Raw genomic sequence first — 23,909 nt, 5'->3', positions numbered from 1 at the left:
ACATCACACACCACTCTTCTGTTGTCCCAGTCCCATCATTGTCTAACACTGGGAAGACATTCACTTTGTTGACAAGGGAAGAGATGCAAAGCTAAGAGAAATGGAAAGCTTGCGATACATATTGAACAAAAGATACATCAAATTGTTTTAACAAATAGTTAGGGGGACTATAGAGCCCAGAGATGTTCCCAGGCAGATCCCATGTTCAGGAAAAGCTCCTGGATTTCAGATCACACAATACAGTTATTACATAATCCAAGTAGAGACCTGTTAATGCTCTACTCTCCCTGGTCTCAGCGTACCTGAAACTCCTGATCCAGTTTCTTCTCGATCCAGTCGGTGACGTGGGCCAGCGTGACCTCCCTCTCACCCAGCTTGGGCCGGGCTTTCAGCTCCAAGTGGGGGGGACTCCTGAAGCCATACCTGGACGGGGAAGGTTCCCTATGTTACACCCATTGGCTTACTGTATCCTAATATCCTGGGGAAGGTTTCTCTTACACCCGTTGAACTAGTAAGCTACTAGTCTAGTCTTCCTTTTTATAATGCTTTGACTCCTCTACTTCATATTACCAGCAGAGGACATGTGGGCTACTGTGTCAACAAGCCAGGCTAAGCCCTTCTGTATCTCTATAGCTGAATAACATGCATATTCACACTGGATATTCAATAATTCAGACCTTACCCCTGGAGCGGAATGTACCAAATTCTGTCTGCGGGGGTAGGTGCTAAGTATACTGTATGAGGGTGATGGGGCGTTCTATATCCTAATGGTGGGGGGAGGTGGTATGTAACTGTATGAAGGTATTGGGACGTACCATTATCCTGTCAGTGAGGGGAGGTGGGATGGATGGAACGTACCATATCCTGTCGGTGGGTGGGGGTGGTATGTTGACAGCCAGCATCCCGCGGCACTCCAGCACCTCCACGGTGAGAAGCAGTGGCGTGTTGGACACCTCCTCGATCTTCTTCTTGATAAACTCTGTCTCCGTGGCCTTCTGGAAGTACTTAGACTTGGCGATCTTGTCCACAAACCTCATGATCTTACTGGGCCGGTGGCCTCCGACGAAACTGTGAGGGAAGAGGAGGAGATGAAGTAATAGGAGGAAGAAGAAGGAGAGAGGACAAAGAGCAGAAAGAGGAGATGGAGAATGAGGGAGAGGAGGGGAAGTGAAGGAGGTGAAAGAGGTGTCGGAAAAGGAAGAGGAGGGAGTGAGTCAGCATCATCAGATATTCATTAGTCTCTCCCTCCACCCACTATACAGGGCAGTGAGTGGGTACATTCTGTCACTCTGGGCCGGAAAGCAGTTCCTGCCTGTATCTGTTTGTGGCACTTAGGACAATACCTTAAACCGGGCTGTAAGAAAAAGTATAACCAACAATTGCTGCACGATTATTAGCCTGCATAATTGACTGTGTTCTCTGTATCTTCTTCATTGTAATATTCTAACAGCTAAAATGAGCTGCAATTCACCAATTAGTGCTAGAAAGAGTCTCTGAAGTCTATAAAAACACACGAATGGAAACAGAGACAGACACGGCCTGATGCTAATGATGTTCTCACCCCTCCGCCCCCAGCATGTCCATGGGGATTTCTGGGGGATCCTCTTCGTCAGACGATCCAGCACTGGAGGACTCTTCGTCACTGTCTGCCAGGCAGTAGGCCCGAGGTCTGGGCCTTTACACACAAAACATGAGACCAAAGGGGATGAGTATTAGTCAGCTTTAAGAAATGGAAGTGGAAAACAGATGAAAATTAGTATGAGCAATTGTCTGTTGTTATTGGGGAGCGGTGTTGGCAGCATTTGTGCCTAGGAAGCCCTCAGCAAATCCAGTCTGGACACAGCAGTTCGTTCCAACGGTCAAAGCTGACACTCCTTCAGTCCTGAACGGGGAATAACATTTACCCTAGACTAAAGCCTAAAGGACTCCCATGTGGTACAGCATGAGAAGTTATGTTTCTGCTCACAAGGCCATCCCCACTGTTTGCAGAGGGAGTTTCTTCCCTTTTCGTCAAACCAAGTACACTACGAAGAGGATTCGCTGAGCAGCTCAAAGACTATCATCAAATCCCCTATTAAACATTCCCAGAACCATTGATCCCTCAGAGGCCTCGGCTGGGAAATAGCCTGGTCAGTGGTCACCAACCGGTTGATCACGATCGACTGGTCGATCTCCAAGGCATTCCTAGTAGATTACCAAACATTTCTGTAAAAAAAATAATAATTAAGCCTTGTGTTCCTTTTTTTTCGTTTCACTGTTGGTGGTAGGTGCACTTGATTCAGCATCATTAGTTGCACCAGGAAGGCAGTGTTCCCATTCTTTTACAATTTCATGTGTCTGAAGGTAGAACTCCGACAACACAGCAGGCCCAAAGAGCAAATCAAGTGCACCTATAGGCCTACCACTGGCCAATCAGGTAGCTCAGATCAACGTGTGTGCACAGTTTCCTCGAGCCATAGATGGTAAAAAGAAGCCTCGAATGCACAGTAAAGTTGATACTGTGAGATTTCAAAAAGTTTACGAATACAGCCAAGAGCTGCTGTTTTTGTGAGCAAGTTTATGTTTAAGTTGTCATTCAGCACCGTCAACACTTTAACCAATAAAATGTGCGTTCTCCCTACTTCCACTAAAACTAGCACTGCAGCTGCATTGAAGGAGTAGTCGATAGCAGAGCGCTCCGATAAGCTTGCATTGCTATTACCAGTGTGATCATATACCTAAAGGTTTTAAATATCATTTCAAAATGGTCTGAGAAGAACAACATTGGCAGGGCAATTCAAGCATAGCAATATGCAATGATAATGTGTTGGGCCTATAGCCTACTGCACAAACCTCATTGTTACAGAACTGTTTGCAATGGGCTTACGTTTCAGTCATGTTTAAAACAAACCTGAGCTGTAGATATCGGCTTGCATTTTGACTCAGAAAGTGATCTCGACTCAGAAAAGGTTGGTGACCACTGCCATAGAAGATGGCAAGACAGCACAAACAGATCTGGTACCAGACTCATTCCTTGCCGGGGCTTTTAAAGGATCGACTGGCTTGCAGGGAAGCTGATTCCATGAGACAAAAGAGGGTGAAATATGAAAAGAGGGATGATTTCAGTATACCAGGCAGAAAGAAATCTTTCCCAAACTCACCAGCAATAAGACACATCCACCGAGGTCAGAGGTAGAATCCAGAGAGAGAGGGAATAAAGGAATGAAAGAAGAAAGGATAAAAAAATATGCAAATGTGACAGTTAACAATGCCTCTCATTCAAACGCAGTGTTTTCAATCCTGCTCATGTGGTGCAGGTTTTTGGTCCAGCCCAGCACTAACACACCTGTTCTTGATCATGTGTGTTGATGTGGGCTGGAACAAAAGCCTGCAAATCCTATGAGCGTAGAACAACACAGAACAAACCCTATCAATTCAGCCATTAGCACATGCTCAAAGCCATGCTGTTGATCCTAGATTTACAGCAAAATAAATTACTTCTCATTATCCCCTCCCAGCATCCACTAATTGACTAATAGCATTTTTGTTGGAAGTCAAACAAAACACGTTGACAGTTCCAGATGAAGTCAGGCAGTGAATGGAGCCAATAAGTATTTAGAAAAGGTGTTGCTAAGTCACTCTGTTCAGTATCATACATCCTGAATGCCACTAATTCCTCACATGTGATTGCCTACATAACCAAAGAGGTGCACATACTTTAAAGTACTATATAAGTAAGTACTTGATTTTAAGATTTATAATATCTCCGAGTGCTCTTTTTTAACCACATATGTAAATAGAACATTTTAAATACCACATATCTCTATGTCCTTACCCCTCGATCCCCCAGCCCCATCTCCCTCCTTCCTACTCACCCCTCGCTCCCCCAGCCCCATCTCCCTCCTTCCTACTCACCCCTCTCTCCCCTGCTCCCCCAGCCCCTCTCCCTCCTTCCTACTCACCCCTCTCTCCCCTGCTCCCCCAGCCCCATCTCCCTCCTTCCTACTCACCCCTCTCTCCCCTGCTCCCCCAGCCCCATCTCCCTCCTTCCTACTCACCCCTCTCTCCCCTGCTCCCCCAGCCCCTCTCCCTCATTCATACTCACCCCTCTCTCCCCTGCTCCTCCAGCCCCTCTCCCTCCTCCATACTCACCCCTCTCTCCTCTGCTCCCCCAGTTCCTCCTCCATACTCACCCCTCTCTCCTCTGCTCCCCCAGTCCCTCCTCCATACTCACCCCTCTCTCCTCTGCTCCCCCAGTCCCTCCTCACCCCTCTCTCCTCTGCTCCCCCAGTCCCTCCTCCATACTCACCCATCTTTCCCCTGCTCCCCCAGCCCCTCTCCCTCCTCCATACTCACCCCTCTTTCCCCTGCTCCCCCAGCCCCTCTCCCTCCTCCATACTCACCCCTCTTTCCCCTGCTCCCCCAGCCCCTCTCCTTCCTTCCCCAGACGGGCCAAGTTCATCTTGGTCTCCAGGGTCATGATGAAGGAACCAGTGTAGGATACCTCCAGATCAAACCACAGACCTAGAAAGTGTAGGGAGTGAGAGAGGGAAAGAGATAAAAGAGGGATGGTAAATCATTACTAACATACCATCGATGGCACATTGGACGGCAATAGTGGAATAATGAGGCAGAACTGTTTTCACACTTCCCTGCAATGAAAACGTTCTCCACCGTTGAGGATGCAGCCAAAAAACTACATAGCCATATCGGTTAGGTACTACAAAAGCACAAAAATGTATAGCTAATGCTGACGGTATATAAAAGCTCTTGGTCCTATGTGTAAGTGGATAAGTCACTCATCCACTGTGAGCCTGAGGCAAAGAGCAGTAAGAGCTCCCTTAGTTTTATCCCACCTGGACTTCTGCCCAGTTATATGGTCAAGTAAAGCAAAGAAGAATATAGGCAAATTACAGTTGGCCCAGAATAGAGCAGCACGGCTGGCCCTTAAATGTAGACGGAGGGACAATATCAATAACCTGTATGTCAGTCTCTCCTGGCTCAAAGTAGAGGAGAGATTGACTGCATCCCTACTTTTCTTTGGGAGAGGTGTGTTGAATGCACCAAACTGTCTGTTCAAACGGCTAACACACAGCTCAGACACCCATGCATACCCCACAAGGAATGCCACCAGGGGTCTCTTCACAGTCCCCAAGTACAGAACAGACTCTGGGAAATGCACAGTACTACATAGAGCCATGACAACATGGAACTCTTCCACATCAAGTAACTCAATCGAGCCGTAAAATCAGATTGAAAAAAAACAGATAAAACAACTCACAGCACAACGTGGACTGTGAAGAGACACTTACGCACACACACAATGCAATATTGTCATATTGTGGTATAGTGTATTTTATATTGTAAATGTTGTATAATAGAGTAATAATGTATGATGTATTGTGTTATTGATGATGTAGGCTGTTGTGTTTTGCTGTGATGTAATTGTTTTAACACTGTTTAGACCCCAGGAAGAGTAGCTGCTGATCTCTCTCTCACTCTGGTAAAATGTTGTAACGTATACGAAGCTCCGTCGCTCTGTTTGCGTGAAGTTTGTAGCGGCCTTAAGTAGCATCACATCTGCCTTTGGGGCACTCTGGTCGCTAGCAGCCCCTGGTGGGAGCACACATGAACAACAACTTGAATACTAACTTCTTATGTTACCTACCCAGTGTTTGATGCAATTTCAAGATAATTCATTCAGCATTGTTTGCTTCGGCCCTGTGTTAGTACTATTGTAAAACTCAGTTAAACATTGCATGTCTCTAAAGTACAAATGCTAAGGTTGTTTTTGTAGACTAACCAGAAGTTACCCGTCGGACTCCGAATTGCAGTGAAGCCACATGCTGTGTCTGACTGGTAGGGAGAGGAAGGATCCTCTAGTAAACACACCAACAGGTCAACACTAGGGCAGCCTCACCTCTGATTGGCTCAGAAGCTGGCTAACTCACCAGGCTTCTTCCTGGTTTTGGGTGGGAAAGGTCAGAACCCAGCAGCGTTTTTTGGTGTATACGTGTGTGTGTGTGTGTACACTAGTGAAATGAAGCTCTTCAGTCATATCACGTCTCTATACGGGGAGGAAATATCAACACGTTTACTCTTAATCTCTCTCTCTCTCCAGACTCTCTCTCTCTCCAAACACTCTCTATGCCACACAATGAAAGTGGGGAGGGATTTCTGTGACTAAATCTCTGGAAACTCTTCAGATGATAACGGTTATAAAGCCCTTAACTTATATCAGCTTCATCATCCTCCTGGAATAGAGGAGCACAGGGCTGCTGAGCAGTAATCCCCATAGGGCTCATTATGTGCAAGCATTTAGCTGATAATGCCTGGGGGGAAAGCCCATGGGAACTGTGTTGTGTAGGACAGTGTGCAATAAATCACTCTCTGGACTGATGAGCTTATGAGAAAGGAGATACCTATTCAGTTGTATAACTGAATGCATTCAACCGAAATGTGTCTTCCGCATTTAACCCAACCCCTTTGAATCAGAGCGGTGTAGGGGTCTACCTTAATCGACATCATCGGCGCCCAGGGAGCAGTTGTTGTTGGCGGGTTAACTGCCTAACCACTAGGCTACCGGATGCTTCTACTGTAGCAAGACAGCAGAGCAGTGTTTCCAAACTCAGTCATGGGGACCCGAAGGGGTGCACGTTTTGGTTTTTGCCCTAACACTACACAGCTGATTCAAATAATCAACTCATCATCAAGCTTTGATGATTTGAAATCAGCTGTGTAGTGCTAGGCACCCCTTGTGGTCCCCAGGAATGAGTTTGGGTAACGCTGCAGTAGAGCCTTAGGAGTTTAACCCTTAACCTTGAATATGGAAAGCTTCCCAAATCCTTTAAAGGCCCAATGCAGCCTTTTTTAAAATCTCAATATCAAATCATTTCTGGGTAAATATCAAGTACCTTACTGTGACTGTTTAGAATTAAAATGGTCCACAAAAAATAAATGCTTTTTGTCAAAAAAATAAATGCTTTTACTAGGACTGTCTGGGAGTGGTCTGAATGGGGAGGGAAAACTGAAAACTAGCTGGTATTCTCAGGGAGGTTTAGAACTCTTTGTTTTTGGTCTATTAAAACTTATACCGCCTGTTGATTTCACCAGGTAAGTCAAAACTCCATTAAAGTGTTAGTTTCATCAGCTGTTGTACAATATGACACAAAACCAAGGAAACATTTTGACTTCACTGGGCCTTTACGGAGAAGTGGACCGTTAAGCGAGACAGTGAGACATTCAAGCTTAGCAATGAAAGGTTTTTCAGGTAAAACATGGAAAACAGACTTAACCACACACTCCCAACTGTATCCCCTACATCAGAATATAGTTAAATGACTGGATCAATATTGTCACGTTCGTCATAACGAGGAGACCAAGGCGCAGCGTGATACGAATACATACTTCTTTTAATAAACGAAGAACACTTAAACTAACAACCCGACCATGACGCTATATAAACCGAGTGCTGACAGGAAACTACACATAGAAACATCCCACCAAAATCCCCAAGGAATATGGCTACTTAAATACGGTCCCCAATCAGAGACAACGATAAACAGCTGCCTCTGATTGAGAACCAATCTAGGCAACCATAGACATATAAAACACCTAGACTACACCCCTAGACATACAAAAACCCCTAGACATACAAAAACCCCTAGACATACAAAAACCCCTAGACATACAAAAACCCCTAGACATACAAAAACCCCTAGACATACAAAAACCCCTAGACATACAAAAACCCCTAGACATACAAAAACCCATAAACATACAAAAACCCCTAGACATACAAAAACCCCTAGACATACAAAAACCCCTAGACATACAAAAACCCCTAGACATACAAAAACTAAACAAACCACCCTCGTCACACCCTGACCTAACCAAATAATATAGAAAACAAAGATAACTAAGATCAGGGCGTGACAAATATGACCTCCCACTCTCCTCACGAGGCTGTATTCACATTCTCAGTTGGAGTGCTGATCTAGTCTGGCCTTTTAGATCCTAATCAATAACATCTACAGTTTTGTGAAAAAGTATCTGCCCCCCTTTCTAACTTTCTCTACTTTTGCATATTTTTCATACTGAATGTTATCAGATCTTCAACCAAACCTGATATTAGATAAAGGAAACCTGAGTGAACAAATAACACAACAATTACTTAATAGATTTATTTCATAAACAAAGTTATGCAACACCAAATGCCAAGACATAATGGGACACATCTCATCCAAAAAGTTGACTCAAGTTTGCCAAAAAGGACCTGGATGATCCTTTTTATTTAATTGTTTTTGTTTTAAGGACAGATGAGTCAAACGTATAACATGTTGGACGACATGGGTCCCATTATACCTGTCGAAAACCAAACACTGCATTCCACAGTAAGAACCTTATGCCAACGGTTGAGCATGGTGGTGGTACTGGGATGGTACCATGAATTCTGCTCTGTATCAGAGAATTCTACAGGAGAATGTTAGGCCATCCATCTGTGAGCTGAAGCGCAGCTGGGTCATGCAGCAAGACAATGATCCAAAACACACAATCAAGTCTACATGAAAATGGCTAAAAAGCAACACATTTGAAGTTTTGGAATGGCCTAGTCAAAGTTCAGACATAATCCCAATTGAGATGTGGCAGGACTTGAAACGAACAGTTCATGTTTGAAAACCCACAAATATCACCAAGATAAACCAGTTCTGCATGGAAGAGTGAGGCAAATGTTTAATTCCTCTGGTTAATAGAGGCAGGGGTATGGGGAGACTGAAACAAAAGGCAGAAGGGAGGGGGGAAGAGAGGAGATAGGAGGGAGAGGAGAAAAGATAGAGAGGGAGAAGAGAAAGCAGGGAGAGAGAGAGAGAGAGAGAGTGTCCTACCTTGGTGGTCCACAGAGGGCTTGGAGGCATGGAGGATCTTGGGAATGGAGAAGCCCATGTCCAGCGCTGTCAGAGCCAGCTCATTCATAAAGTATGGCAGCTGTAAAACACAGGACATTTACACCTCAGGACAGTCTCCTTTCTTACACATGTGTTTTCTCTGAGTTACATCTCATGTCCCTCTGGTGTGTTGAGAAGTAAGTGAGGGGAAGACGGGAGGACAAGACGCTTGTAATTAAAAAAGGACTATCGACAAAGAGCTCTCTGGGACAAAGACAGATAAGAAGAATATACACGCTGACTGTATGTGGAGGCAGAGGAGACAGGATGCCAGTACTCACCCTGATCTTACTGAGCTTCATCTGGATCTTTTTGGAGACCATGTCAGCCCAGTACTTCTCCCCCAGGAAGTCCCAGAACACCCGGCCTATCAAGGCGTTCACCCACGCCTCTGGCACCGCCCCTCGCCCTGGCCGCTCACACGGGCTGCTGGGTAACTGACAGGAACAACGTGGGAGTAACAGGTAGTGAGACAAAGGTAGTAAACATACATATTCTATATCCAACTGATTTTAGAGGTCAGGTCCAGGGTATATAGAATTATATGTGAAACGAATTGAGAATACTTGCTCATTGCTTAAAGTTTGTATGTATACTGAACAAAAATATAAATGCAACATGTAAAGTGTTGGTCCTATGTTTCATGAGCTGAAATTTTCCATATGCACAGAAAGATTGTTTCTCTCAAATGTTGTGCACAAATTTGTTTACATCTTTGTTAGTGAGTATTTCTCCTTTGCCAAGATAAACAGCATGATCATTACACAGGTGCACCTTGTAATGGGGACAATAAAAGGCAGTTCTAAAATGTGCAGTTTTGTCACACAACACAATGCCACAGATGTCTCAAGTTTTCAGGGAGCGTGCAATTGGCATGCTGACTGCAGGAATGTCCACCAGAGCTGTTACCAGAGAATTGAATGTTAATTTCTTTACCAACGTCGTTTTATAGAATTTGGCAGTATGTCCAACCAGCCTCACAACCGCAGCTGATGAAACTGTGGGTTTGCACAACCAAAGAATTTCTGCACTAACTGTCAGAAAGCGTCTCAGGGAAGCTCATCTGCGTGCTAGTCATCCTCACCAGGGTCTTGACCTGACTGCAGTCTGACTACATCACCGACTTCAGTGGGCAAATGCTCACCTTCGATGGTCACTGGCATGTTGGAGAAGTGTGCTCTTCACGGATATATCTTGGTATCAACTGTACCGGGCAGATGTCAGACAGTGTATGGCGTTGTGTGGGCAAGCGGTACCCCGTGGTGGCGGTGGGGTTATGGTATGGGCAGGCATAAGCCACGGACAACAAACAATTTCATTTTATTGATGGCAATTTGAATGAACAAAGATAATGTGATGAAATCCTGAGGCCTATTGTCGTGCCATTCATCCGCCTCCATAACCTCATGTTTCAGCATGATAATGCACTGCCCATGTCGCAAGGTTCTGTACACAATTCCTTGAAGCTGAAAATGTTCCAGTTCTTCCATGGTCTGCATACTCATTTCACCCATTGAGCATGTTTGGGATGCTCTGGATCGACATGCACGGTAGTGTGTTCCAGTTCACGCTAAATATCCAACAACTTCACTAATGTGCGCTAATGTGACTAGAATGACGTTGTAAGTAACAGCAAACTTTCCAGGGCATAGACATGTCTTATATGTGCAGAAAGCTTAAATTCTTGTTAATCTAACTGCACTGTCCAATTTACAGTAGCTATTACAGTAACAAAATACCATGCTACTGTTTGAGGAGAGTGCACAACAACAAAAAACTATCACGGCACTTGGTTTGATACATTCACCTCTGAAGGTAAATAATGTACTTACATTCAGTAATCTTGCTCTGATTTGTCATCCTGAGGGTCCCAGAGATAAAATGTAGCATAGTTTTGTTAAATAAAATCCATTTTTTATTCAAATGTAGGAACTGGGTTCTAAAGTTTGAACCCCTGCTGTTCTGTATTCTCAGTCATGTGAAATCCATAGATTAGGATCTAATGAATTTATTTCAATTGACTAATTTCCTTATTTGAGCTGTAACTCTTTGAAATTGTTGCATGTTGCTTAGTATAGTTGTTTATTGTTCAGTATAGTTACATGCTATTACATGGCCACACTAACTACATGTCTACATGGCTATCTGATCAGCCTGTGTCAACATGATCCCCTCCATAGAATTACATATAGAATGAATAAGATCTCTGTGGTCTCCCCCATCAACCCTACCTTCTTGGTGGCTCCAGGGCTGCCCTCTGGGCTGTGGGAGGGGCTGCTGGCCGGGGGGCTGTCCAGCGGGGGCAGGGGGGTGATGTACTTGGCCATGTAAACGTTGTAGTCCAGCAGCATCTTCTGCCTGACCCCTCCGGCCAGGGAAGGGTCCTTCTGACTGGGCTCATCCATGAGGCTGCCACGGCTGCTACTCCTGCTCTCTGCCTCCAATCTGTGAGGCCAGTCTGTTAGGCAACGACAACCACACCTGGGTTCAAATTCTATTGGAAATCATTTCACATACGTTAATGTCTAGCTAACGTCTCCCTGTCTGTAATCCTCTTAGAATTAGGGTTAGGGTCAAGGTTAGGGAGAATAGGATTTTGAATGGGAATCAATTGTTGGTCCCCAAAAAGTACAGCTGTCTGTGTGTTCATCTGAATGTTCCCTCACCGCCCACTGGATGCTCACTGGACGTTTTATTAGCCTCAGACTTAAGTCTGGATGCCACCAAAATCTTCCTGAACCATTCTTCTTTCTCCCGACCCGTCCTCCCAAACAGGAACAGGGTCAGATCCCGCTCCCCTGAGGGTTTCCTAGGCTCCTCTCCACCCCCAGCTCCACCTGGACCCTCCAGCTTCTCCCCCTTCTCCCCCACCCCGGCCGGCTTCTCTTCCCCAGGTTCAGGCCTCTCTCCCTGGGCCTGGACCTTGGACATGAAGTCGTCCTGCTTGGCCAGCTCAATACAGATGGGGTACTTCTTGTTCCACACGCGCTTCCTGGCCAGGCTCTGGGGCACCAGGTGGATCTGGGGACACATTTGGATGTTACATGCTACATTAACCTCTTGGGGGTGTTCTAAAAATATTAGGCTGACTGGACAGATACAGGTATTTATATCACTTGTGAGGGAGGCCCACTTCAATGTCTGTATGCCCAAACACACACGCAGTCATACACAAATGTGCACCATACATGGTACGAAAGTAGCCTTGTAGTTTTGCGTTTTGAATGGGAAAAAACATATCCCAGTGGTCTTCAGCACACAAACTTAAAAAGGTAAATTCATCCACAAACACAAATATAATTTTATATGCAGTCGGAAGTTTACATACACCTCAGCCAAATACATTTAAACTACGTTTTTCACAATTCCTGGCGTTTAATCCTAGTAAAAATGCCCTCTCTTAGGTCAGTTAGATCACCACTTTTTTTAAGAATGTGAAATGTCAGAAATGCCATCTATTGTGAAGTGCACCAGTCCCTCCTGCAGCAAAGCACCCCCACAACATGATGCTGCCACCCCCGTGCTTCACGGTTGGGATGGCGTTCTTCTGCTTGCAAGCCTCCCCCTTTTCCTCCAAACATAACGATGGTCATTATGGCCAAACAGTTCTATTTTTGTTTCATAAGACCAGAGGACATTTCTCCAAAAAGTACGATCTTTGTCCCCATGTGCAGTTGCAAACCATAGTCTGGCTTTTTTATGGCGGTTTTGGAGCAGTTGCTTCTTCCTTGCTGTCGATATAGGACTCGTTTTACTGTGGATATAGATACTTTTGTACCTGTTTCCTCCAGCATCTTCACAAGGTCCTTTGCTGTTGTTCTGGGATTGATTTGCACTTTTCGCACCAAAGTACGTTCATCTCTAGGAGACAGAACGTGTCCCCTTCCTGAGCGGTATGACGGCTGCGTGGTCCCATGGTGTTTATACTTGCGTACTATTGTTTGTACAGATGAACGTGGTACCTTCAGGCGCTTGGAAATTGCTCCCAATGATGAACCAGTGGAGGTCTACAATTTTTTTTCTGAGGTCTTGGCTGATTTCTTTTGATTTTCCCATGACGTCAAGCAAAGAGGCACTGAGTTTGAAGGTAGGCCTTTAAATACATCCACAGGTACACCTCCAATTGAAATGATGTCAATTAGCCTATCAGAAGCTTCTAAAGCCATGACATCATTTTCTGGAATTTTCCAAGATGTTTAAATGCAGTCAGCTTAGTGTATGTAAACTTCTGACCCACTGGAATTGTGATACAGTGAATTATAAGTGAAATATTCTGTCTGTCAACAATTGTTGGAAAAATTGCTTGTGTCATGCACAAAGTAGATGTCCTAACTGACTTGCCAAAACTATAGTTTGTTAACAAGAAATTAGTGGAGTGATTGAAAAACAAGTTTTAATGACTCCAAGCTAAGTGTATGTAAACTTCCGACTTCAACTGTATGACCGCGTTTTCACGGATTTGATGATATAAATGTCGAGCCCATTCAAGAGATTAGGGGACAGGACCCGGAAGTATGACGTAGGACGACGTCACTTGCACATTGCATTTCCCTTTCCCTTCCTCTCTCTGTCTTAGACATACACAAACAAAATGGGGCATCCATCCGCAAACGACCATACAACACGTTCCACAGACAGACGGACAGACAGACAGATATACAGACACACAGACACACACACACACCTTGCTGTCGGTGAGGTCGTAGATCTTCTGGCTGATGTAGGTGACGTCAGGTTTGGGCTCGTTGTGCGTGGCCCGCCGGGCGATGTTACGGTTGGGTTTGGACAGGCGCAGGGTGGAGCCCTCCAGACGTACATACACAGAGTGGGTCAGAGTGGCATGGTACATCTCTAGGTCATAGCTGGACATCTGGTTCATCCAGCCCTGTTAATGGGAACAATACACACTGTTAACTCTCAGACCGACGCATGGAACAACAATATGCACGAATGACACGCGCACACACACACACACGCACACACACACACACACACACACACACACACACACACACACACACACACACACACACACACACACACTAATTGGGGAGTGTGATTGGCTGCAATACAACCATATAACCACACGGTCTCCAACTTTTAGCTGACAGTCCTGGTCCATACTAACATCATAGTGAGAGAATCATCCAGAGCATGTTGATATGTGGAGATATTATCACAACATGGCTTCATCTAAACAACAACAACGGTCTGTTCAGTTCTCTTCAGAGACGGGGAGACGTTACATCATGAGTTACATCATGGGCATGATGACATCATAGCGTGACTGTGGGTGAGAGCTGACCCGTATGACCCCTCCTTTAGCTGGCTATATTCTGTGGTTCCACAGGTGCTATGTTGGGCTGTGTTCCACATGACCAGAGAGCCTCTCTCCAGTACAGCTGTAGCCTGAGGATATGGAGCTCATGTGCCCACACGGGTTCAAACACACACGCACAAGTACACACAAACACACGCTTACATAACCGCTAGCCAACCGCTAAGCGTGTCTCCTCTGCTTCAGTTTCCAGCACATTGACTGGGCTAAAAGGAGAACGTTTGACAAATCAACAGACCATTTCATCTGTGAGGTTGTTTCAGGGCAAACCCCAATGCAGCTGGAGGGAACGCTATATAGCCTCAGTATGTTGTTGGATAGCCCAATGAGGATGTTAGATCCGTCATTTAGCAGACACTTTTATCCAGAGTCTTATTACAGTAGTGAGGGCATACATTTTCATACTGGTCCCCCATGGGAATCAAACCCACAACCCTGGTGTTGCAAGCACCATGCTGTGCCACACCGGACTTTAATGTGTTTCTTAACCAGCCAATGTTTCTCTATCCCACTGGGAAGCCACCATTGTGAATCCTGCATGAGCATTCAGGAGAGGTTGTACATCCCAATATTTAAGCCAGTGTAATGTTTAATGGTGTAATAACCCAAGCCTACTGAAAAGTACTGGTGTGGATAATAGGAATCATGGAGGGAGATGGATATCTACAGACATATACTGAATGGCTTCCTGTCCTATCTGATAAAGTGAGCAGCCATCAGGTTTTAATCCTGAACTTTAACGACAAACAGAGACGCGATATGGCAAATTGGTTTGTGTCCCAAATGGCAACCTAATCCCTATATGGTGCACTACTTTTAACCAAGAACCCTATGGGCCTTGGTCAAAAGTAGTGCAATACATAGGGAATAGGGTGCCATGTGGGACGCAGCCTTGTAAATCCTCCCTACTCTCTCCGAGTCCCACTGGGGAAAAGCCAGCCGTGTATCAGCTGTTTATCTTGTAGATGCTATCAGCAACATGTGCTCAGCTTGCTAACTCAATAGAAGCTGCAGGCTGTCTGTCCACAGTGGTGACAGGTACTACTAGGGGAAAGACACAGCCTATCTAAGATGTCAGGCTGTCTGTCCACAGTGGTGACAGGTACTATTAGGGGAGGGACACAGCCTATCTAAGATGTCAGGTTGTCTGTCCACAGTGGTGACAGGTACTACTAGGGGAAAGACACAGCCTATCTAAGATGTCAGGCTGTCTGTCCACAGTGGTGACAGGTACTACTAGGGGAAAGACACAGCCTATCTAAGATGTCAGGCTGTCTGTCCACAGTGGTGACAGGTACTACTAGGGGAAAGACACAGCCTATCTAAGATGTCAGGCTGTCTGTCCACAGTGGTGACAGGTACTATTAGGGGAGGGACACAGCCTATCTAAGATGTCAGGTTGTCTGTCCACAGTGGTGACAGGTACTACTAGGGGAAGGACACAGTCTATCTAAGATGTCAGGCTGTCTGTCCACAGTGATGACAGGTACTACTAGTGGAAGGACACAGTCTATCTAAGATGTCAGGCTGTCTGTCCACAGTGGTGACAGGTACTACTAGGGGGAAGGACACAGCCTATCTAAGATGTCAGGTTGTCTGTCCACAGTGGTGACAGGTACTACTAGGGGAAGGACACAGCCTATCTAAGATGTCAGGCTGTCTGTCCACAGTGGTGACAGGTACTACTAGGGGGAAGGACACAGCCTATCTAAGATGTCAGGCTGTCTGTCCACAGTGATGACAGGTTCTACTAGGGGGAAGGACACAGCCTATCTAAGATGTCAGGCTGTCTGTCCACAGTGATGACAGGTACTACTAGGGGGAAGGACACAGCCTATCTAAGATGTCAGGCTGTCTGTCCACAGTGATGACAGGTACTACTAGGGGGAAGGACACAGCCTATCTAAGATGTCAGGCTGTCTGTCCACAGTGATGACAGGTACTACTAGGGGGAAGGACACAGCCTATCTAAGATGTCAGATTGTCTGTCCACAGTGGTGACAGGTACTACTAGGGGAAGGACACAGTCTATCTAAGATGTCAGGCTGTCTGTCCACAGTGATGACAGATACTACTAGTGGAAGGACACAGTCTATCTAAGATGTCAGGCTGTCTGTCCACAGTGGTGACAGGTACTACTAGGGGGTAGGACACAGCCTATCTAAGATGTCAGGTTGTCTGTCCACAGTGGTGACAGGTACTACTAGGGGAAGGACACAGCCTATCTAAGATGTCAGGCTGTCTGTCCACAGTGGTGACAGGTACTACTAGGGGGAAGGACACAGCCTATCTAAGATGTCAGGCTGTCTGTCCACAGTGATGACAGGTACTACTAGGGGGAAGGACACAGCCTATCTAAGATGTCAGGCTGTCTGTCCACAGTGGTGACAGGTACTACTAGGGGAAGGACACAGCCTATCTAAGATGTCAGGTTGTCTGTCCACAGTGGTGACAGGTACTATTAGGGGAAGGACACAGCCTATCTAAGATGTCAGGCTGTCTGTCCACAGTGGTGACAGGAACTACTAGGGTAAGGACACAGCCTATCTAAGATGTCAGGCTGTCTGTCCACAGTGGTGACAGGTACTACTAGGGGGAAGAACACAGCCTATCTAAGATGTCAGGCTGTCTGTCCACAGTGATGACAGGTACTACTAGGGGAAGGACACAGCCTATCTAAGATGTCAGATTGTCTGTCCACAGTGGTGACAGGTACTACTAGGGGAAGGACACAGTCTATCTAAGATGTCAGGCTGTCTGTCCACAGTGATGACAGGTACTACTAGTGGAAGGACACAGTCTATCTAAGATGTCAGGCTGTCTGTCCACAGTGGTGACAGGTACTACTAGGGGAAGGACACAGCCTATCTAAGATGTCAGGCTGTCTGTCCACAGTGGTGACAGGTACCACTAGGGGAAGTACACAGCCTATCTAAGATGTCAGGCTCCTTTCTATGTGATCTGCCTTAAATATACCTTGGTCGTTGCACAACAGAAAAGTATTCCTATCCATGACAATATCTTTATTGTTGCATTTATAAATCTATTATCTATCCTCTTGGGTAGAAAGCTTTCTATGTCATAACCTTACGCAAAAAATACAGGGATAGGCTGTGAAACATAGGACAGTGTTCAGTCACAAACTCTGGTTCTGGAGAGTAGAGCAGGCTTTTGTTCCAGTCTTATACTAATGCACCCTTTACAGTTTTTTTCCAATTGTTTTGGCACTAATTTCAGTCAAATTTCTAAATACTTAGTACTAAACTGCTAACACAGTGACCTACCTTAAAGATTCCAGGTTCTTTGATATCCAGCTGGGCCACGTTCCACTGCTCCCCCCTTCGTCTGCCCTGCCTGGTCCCACTGCAGCTGGAGACCTCCGGAGCCGACAGCCACACCACCAGTATAGCCAGCATGAACCCTGCTGCCACCCCCTGCACCACCGCACACAAATAGGGTGGCAGGGGGAATACCAGGTAACTGTAGACTAGACACGTGAAGAAGAGGAGGCCAGTGATGGGCACGTTTGGTAAGTCTTCCTCCTCTTCGTCGGATTCGGCTTCACTGCAGACGCCCGTGCTTCCCGTTTGGATCTGCAGGGACCCGGGCCGCTCCCCGTCCGGTGTCTCAGTGTCAGTACAGAGCTCAAAGCCTTCACTGTAGAGCTCACAGAACTCCTCGTCCTCCAGGCGGACTAGGGCCGACATGGAGCAGTGACCCAGGGCGAGGGAGGAGGACCTGGGGAGAGGAGGAGGGGAGGAGACCCTGGAGGTCCTGGAGGACTTGGCTGGAGGAGAGGAGAAGATAGAGTCTGCTGAGGCTTCACCAGTAGGGGTCTCCTCTTCCTCCTCCTCTCCTTCAGAGTTCCCCCCCTCCTCTTTGATGCTGTAGTGGTTGTTGCTCTCTGCCTGCCCATTGAGGCCTGCCAGGTTGGTGAGCTCCGTGGCGCTGAGGGAGAGGGAGCGGTGGGTAGCAGAGGCACCCCCTCCTGTACTCCCTCCCTCGGCTCCGCCTCCAGCCTCGTCGCCCATGAACTTACTGAACAGCTGCATTGGCTCACACATGACCTCCGACAAACGCCTCCTAGTATCCTCGATCCTGGCCTCCATCTCTTGCACCTTGAAGAAACACCTCCCGTCGGCCGGGGAGGTGAGGGGTGAGGAGGGGGCCGTCTTGGAGTCACCACCCCCAGACGTGGTGGAGCCCATCGGCTGGCCCAACTGCTTGAAGAGCTGCAGGTTGTTGACGCGGGAGTCTGGAGGTGGGCGCTGCTGGGAGAGAGATGGTGGTGAGGGCGCCTTCTGGTGGTCGGGCCTGGTGTTGTCCGTGGAGAGAGACTTGACGAACGTCTTCATCAGGTGGTGGCGGTGGCGTCCGGCAGAAGAAGGAGGGGCAACCATCATTTCATTGGACAGGGACCTGAGGCTGAGGAAAGGCTTGGAGGGCAGGGCTGCGGAGCGAGACGGGGAGGAGGTGGTGGAGGAGGAGGTGGGAGGGATCGTGGGTCTTGTGTGATCAGAGGGCCAGGAGGAGCAAGCGGGGGGGGACTGGAGGGGGGTGTGCGTGGAGGGGGGGAGGATGGGCAGGGCTGGGCTGTGGGGTAGAGTGGTAGAGGACACAGCAATGGTAGTGGTGGTCCCGAACCCTCCAGCCTCAAACAGTAGCTCCTCGCTGGCTTCCAAGGCTGTCACGATGCCCTGGTCCTCAGTCCTCCCCCCCATCCCACCCAGCCCTTCTGACTCCTCTCCTGCGGAGGACGATGACACAGACGCCCCAAACCCATACAGCTCCTCGTCCTCCTCTTGTCCCAGGGCGGAGAAGTGGATGGTGATGGTGTCCCGGGAGAGAGAGCGCTGCACCTGCAGCTTGGGGCCTGGGGGCGGGCGGGGGGGCGTGGAGGAGGAGGGGGTACTGTCAGCGGCATGGCCGTCCTTCCTGCTACTGTTGCTGCCCTGGCTGGTCATGACCACACTCCACAGGGCTCACAGCCTGGAGAGGGGGAGAGAGAGAGGGATGAGGGAGAGAGAACGAGTGGTATGGAAGAGGCAGGGACAGAGAGAGAGAGTGAGAAAGAAAGAGAGAAAAATATTGGTTTAAAGCTAGAATCCTTAGCTGCTACATCGATTTTTGACCATTGATTCTTGAGGAATATAACTTATAAGTGCCCCATGAGCTTAGTTCAACTGTCGTACCCCATCAGAACCAAAAATATTAGTTTTTTTTACTCTGAAGTTTGTAGTTTAGTTTATTAATTCGACCATTTTAAAAAACAAGCACACATAAAACTTAAAGCCATACTTGCACATGAATAAAATCATTGAGGATAACACATAATAAAGTCTGGGACTTACAGTGCCTTGCGAAAGTATTCGGCCCCCTTGAACTTTGCGACCTTTTGCCACATTTCAGGCTTCAAACATAAAGATATAAAACTGTATTTTTTTGTGAAGAATCAACAACAAGTGGGACACAATCATGAAGTGGAACGACATTTATTGGATATTTCAAACTTTTTTAACAAATCAAAAACTGAAAAATTGGGCGTGCAAAATTATTCAGCCCCTTTACTTTCAGTGCAGCAAACTCTCTCCAGAAGTTCAGTGAGGATCTCTGAATGATCCAATGTTGACCTAAATGACTAATGATGATAAATACAATCCACCTGTGTGTAATCAAGTCTCCGTATAAATGCACCTGCACTGTGATAGTCTCAGAGGTCCGTTAAAAGCGCAGAGAGCATCATGAAGAACAAGGAACACACCAGGCAGGTCCGAAATACTGTTGTGAAGAAGTTTAAAGCCGGATTTGGATACAAAAAGATTTCCCAAGCTTTAAACATCCCAAGGAGCACTGTGCAAGCGATAATATTGAAATGGAAGGAGTATCAGACCACTGCAAATCTACCAAGACCTGGCCGTCCCTCTAAACTTTCAGCTCATACAAGGAGAAGACTGATCAGAGATGCAGCCAAGAGGCCCATGATCACTCTGGATGAACTGCAGAGATCTACAGCTGAGGTGGGAGACTCTGTCCATAGGACAACAATCAGTTGTATATTGCACAAATCTGGCCTTTATGGAAGAGTGGCAAGAAGAAAGCCATTTCTTAAAGATATCCATAAAAAGTGTTGTTTAAAGTTTGCCACAAGCCACCTGGGAGACACACCAAACATGTGGAAGAAGGTGCTCTGGTCAGATGAAACCAAAATTGAACTTTTTGGCAACAATGCAAAATGTTGTGTTTGGCATAAAAGCAACACAGCTGAACACACCATCCCCACTGTCAAACATGGTGGTGGCAGCATCATGGTTTGGGCCTGCTTTTCTTCAGCAGGGACAGGGAAGATGGTTAAAATTGATGGGAAGATGGATGGAGCCAAATACAGGACCATTCTGGAAGAAAACCTGATGGAGTCTGCAAAAGACCTGAGACTGGGATGGAGATTTGTCTTCCAACAAGACAATGATCCAAAACATAAAGCAAAATCTACAATGGAATGGTTCAAAAATAAACATATCCAGGTGTTAGAATGGCCAAGTCAAAGTCCAGACCTGAATCCAATCGAGAATCTGTGGAAAGAACTGAAAACTGTTGTTCACAAATGCTCTCCATCCAACCTCACTGAGCTCGAGCTGTTTTGCAAGGAGGAATGGGAAAAAATGTCAGTCTCTCGATGTGCAAAACTGATAGAGACATACCCCAAGCGACTTACAGCTGTAATCGCAGCAAAAGGTGGCGCTACAAAGTATTAACTTAATACGCCCAATTTTTCAGTTTTTGATTTGTTAAAGAAGTTTGAAATATCCAATAAATGTCGTTCCACTTCATGATTGTGTCCCACTTGTTGTTGATTCTTCAGAAAATAATACAGTTTTATATCTTTATGTTTGAAGCCTGAAATGTGGCAAAAGGTCGCAAAGTTCAAGGGGACCGAATACTTTCGCAAGGCACTGTATTTCCATTGTGGTCCTCTTGAGACAAGATGGCTAGACAAGATCCAACACAGTATGGCAGTGAAATAATAAAACAGAAACATAGAAGAAGAACATCTATCTCATCATTCCAGTTACATCATAGGGGTAAACAATATATATAACAATATATCATATGTAAACAATATATATGTAAACAAAAACTATATAGCCTCAAAACATGGTCCACAACTGTCCTTGCATCCACAGCTCTGTCTTTGAATTAGAGAGTGGTTACATTTCTCCAGGCTCATCCCTCATTTTTCTTTTACCAAAACAGAGGCTATGGTGTCCACTTTGTCATTGTTTCAATTAAGGATTCTAGCTTTAATTGAGGCACCAAGCATGCTGGTTCCCGCTGCTCGCTCCGTGGATAAACGAATGCTCCTAGCGCTGTCTCTCCCAAGCATCTCTGACCGGGGTTTTCACATACTGCTTGTATCCACAGGACTAACTGACTTGATGAGTAAAGTGCAGCCAGGATCCATTCAGTGATCAAGTCCTCCTCTTTCTCTCTGTTTATCCTACTGGTCCATGTGTGATCAAGTCCTCCTCTTTCTCTCTGTTTATCCTACTGGTCCATGTGTGATCAAGTCCTCCTCTTTCTCTCTGTTTATCCTACTGGTCCATGTGTGATCAAGTCCTCCTCTTTCTCTCTGTTTATCCTACTGGTCCATGTGTGATCAAGTCCTCCTCTTTCTCTCTGTTTATCCTACTGGTGCATGTGTGATCAAGTCCTCCTCTTTCTCTCTGTTTATCCTACTGGTCCATGTGTGATCAAGTCCTCCTCTTTCTCTCTGTTTATCCTACTGGTCCATGTGTGATCAAGTCCTCCTCTTTCTCTCTGTTTATCCTACTGGTCCATGTGTGATCAAGTCCTCCTCTTTCTGTCTGTTTATCCTACTGGTCCATGTGTGATCAAGTCCTCCTCTTTCTGTCTGTTTATCCTACTGGTGCATGTGTGATCAAGTCCTCCTCTTTCTCTCTGTTTATCCTACTGGTCCATGTGTGATCAAGTCCTCCTCTTTCTCTCTGTTTATCCTACTGGTGCATGTGTGATCAAGTCCTCCTCTTTCTCTCTGTTTATCCTACTGGTGCATGTGTGATCAAGTCCTCCTCTTTCTCTCTGTTTATCCTACTGGTGCATGTGTGATCAAGTCCTCCTCTTTCTCTCTGTTTATCCTACTGGTGCATGTGTGATCAAGTCCTCCTCTTTCTCTCTGTTTATCCTACTGGTGCATGTGTGATCAAGTCCTCCTCTTTCTCTCTGTTTATCCTACTAGTGCATGTGTGATCAAGTCCTCCTCTTTCTCTCTGTTTATCCTACTGGTGCATGTGTGATCAAGTCCTCCTCTTTCTCTCTGTTTATCCTACTGGTCCATGTGTGATCAAGTCCTCCTCTTTCTCTCTGTTTATCCTACTGGTCCATGTGTGATCAAGTGTGAGTTGCTGTTGCGTGTAGGTCATTTCATTGGCGGAGCTTGTTTTCAGGAGGCGGGTTGTGGGTTGTGTTTGCTAACTCATTTTTAGCTCACAACAAGCTTGTGGCATGGCTGATACTATACAGAAAAACGCCGCAAAGCTCAATGCGGAAGACGAGTACGTATCAAGCACTACTCTCCATGAACTACTGGATCAACAAAAATACTTCTAGAAAGATCTAACACATCTGCAGGACAATAACTTGAAGTCCTTCCTGCAACTCTTTATGGATTCTACCAACAGAAGGGTTAATGATCTGTTTAAGGATGTAACGGAATTTATACACCGTTTGGAATTTACGCAGTCGAAGGTGAATGTCCCCAGCCAGACCGCATTCAAAACCATGTCTGAGGATCTCACCATTTTACAAATAACACTTGACAAGCACTCTTCCAAAGGATACTACCTCAAAAACCAATCGAGGCACAATAACATTTGAATTGATGGAATTGAGGACGTAAAGACTGAAACTTGGCATGACACAGAAGTCAAGGCCAAGACACTCCTGACAGATCAAGTCAAACCGGACCCTAAACTCATGGAGATGGAGGGGGCTCATAGAAATGGCACTTTCTTCCCCGATGGACAAATTACAAGTAGTATAAGAACAAATTTACTCACCTACTTCAGATATCCCCCAAAATATATTTGACTAATTCCAAGAATCCTTAAATAATACAAAATCAAATGGGAAAATCATCAATCAACTGTTAAATAAGAAAAAGGCATCTAGAACCATCCCATCTCAATTTATTGTTGGAAATAAGAATTGAATAACTATTTTGTGAATGTGGGTTCCTCTCTGTAAAATAATATTGAGAAAACTGATTAAGAGACATTTCCCTTCTCTGCTTCATGTCGCGCCCTGACCTTAGATGGTCTGTTTTTCTATATATTTTGGTTAGGTCAGGGTGTGACTAGGGTGGGTACTCTAGTTGTTGTATGTCTAGGGTTTTTGTCATCTAGCGTTTTTGTATGTCTATGTTGGCCTGATATGGTTCCCAATCAGAGACAGCTGTTTATCGTTGTCTCTGATTGGGGATCATATTTAGGTAGCCATTTGCCCCATTGTTAGTTGTGGGATCTTGTCTATGTCTAGTTGCCTGTCAGCACTAGTTTGTATAGCGTCACGTTTCGTTTGTTTGTTATTTTTGCTCATTCATTAAAAAGAAAATGTAGGCATTCCACGCTGCG

General features: G+C 45.9%; 1 protein-coding gene across 1 annotated transcript in view; it reads right to left on the bottom strand.

The window, feature by feature from the left end:
* LOC139365188 (testis-expressed protein 2-like) overlaps positions 1–23,909 on the bottom strand; it is a 36,118-nt gene that overhangs the window by 892 nt on the left and 11,317 nt on the right. Inside the window, exons 3-12 of the mRNA XM_071102644.1 lie at positions 17,547–19,251; positions 13,609–13,809; positions 11,591–11,945; positions 11,156–11,382; positions 9,206–9,361; positions 8,865–8,964; positions 4,383–4,503; positions 1,562–1,669; positions 859–1,068; positions 303–423 (exon numbers count right to left, since the gene is read on the bottom strand). Coding sequence (XP_070958745.1) covers positions 303–423; positions 859–1,068; positions 1,562–1,669; positions 4,383–4,503; positions 8,865–8,964; positions 9,206–9,361; positions 11,156–11,382; positions 11,591–11,945; positions 13,609–13,809; positions 17,547–19,226 — 3,279 coding nt within the window. The 5' untranslated portion in view covers positions 19,227–19,251. The remainder of the gene's footprint in view (positions 1–302; positions 424–858; positions 1,069–1,561; positions 1,670–4,382; positions 4,504–8,864; positions 8,965–9,205; positions 9,362–11,155; positions 11,383–11,590; positions 11,946–13,608; positions 13,810–17,546; positions 19,252–23,909) is intronic.

This window comes from Oncorhynchus clarkii, chromosome 13 (assembly GCF_045791955.1).
Source record: "Oncorhynchus clarkii lewisi isolate Uvic-CL-2024 chromosome 13, UVic_Ocla_1.0, whole genome shotgun sequence".
NCBI classification, from domain to species: Eukaryota; Metazoa; Chordata; class Actinopteri; order Salmoniformes; family Salmonidae; genus Oncorhynchus; species Oncorhynchus clarkii.
The sequence above is the reverse complement of the archived record's forward strand: the minus strand, read 5'-3'. Positions and strand labels throughout refer to the sequence as shown.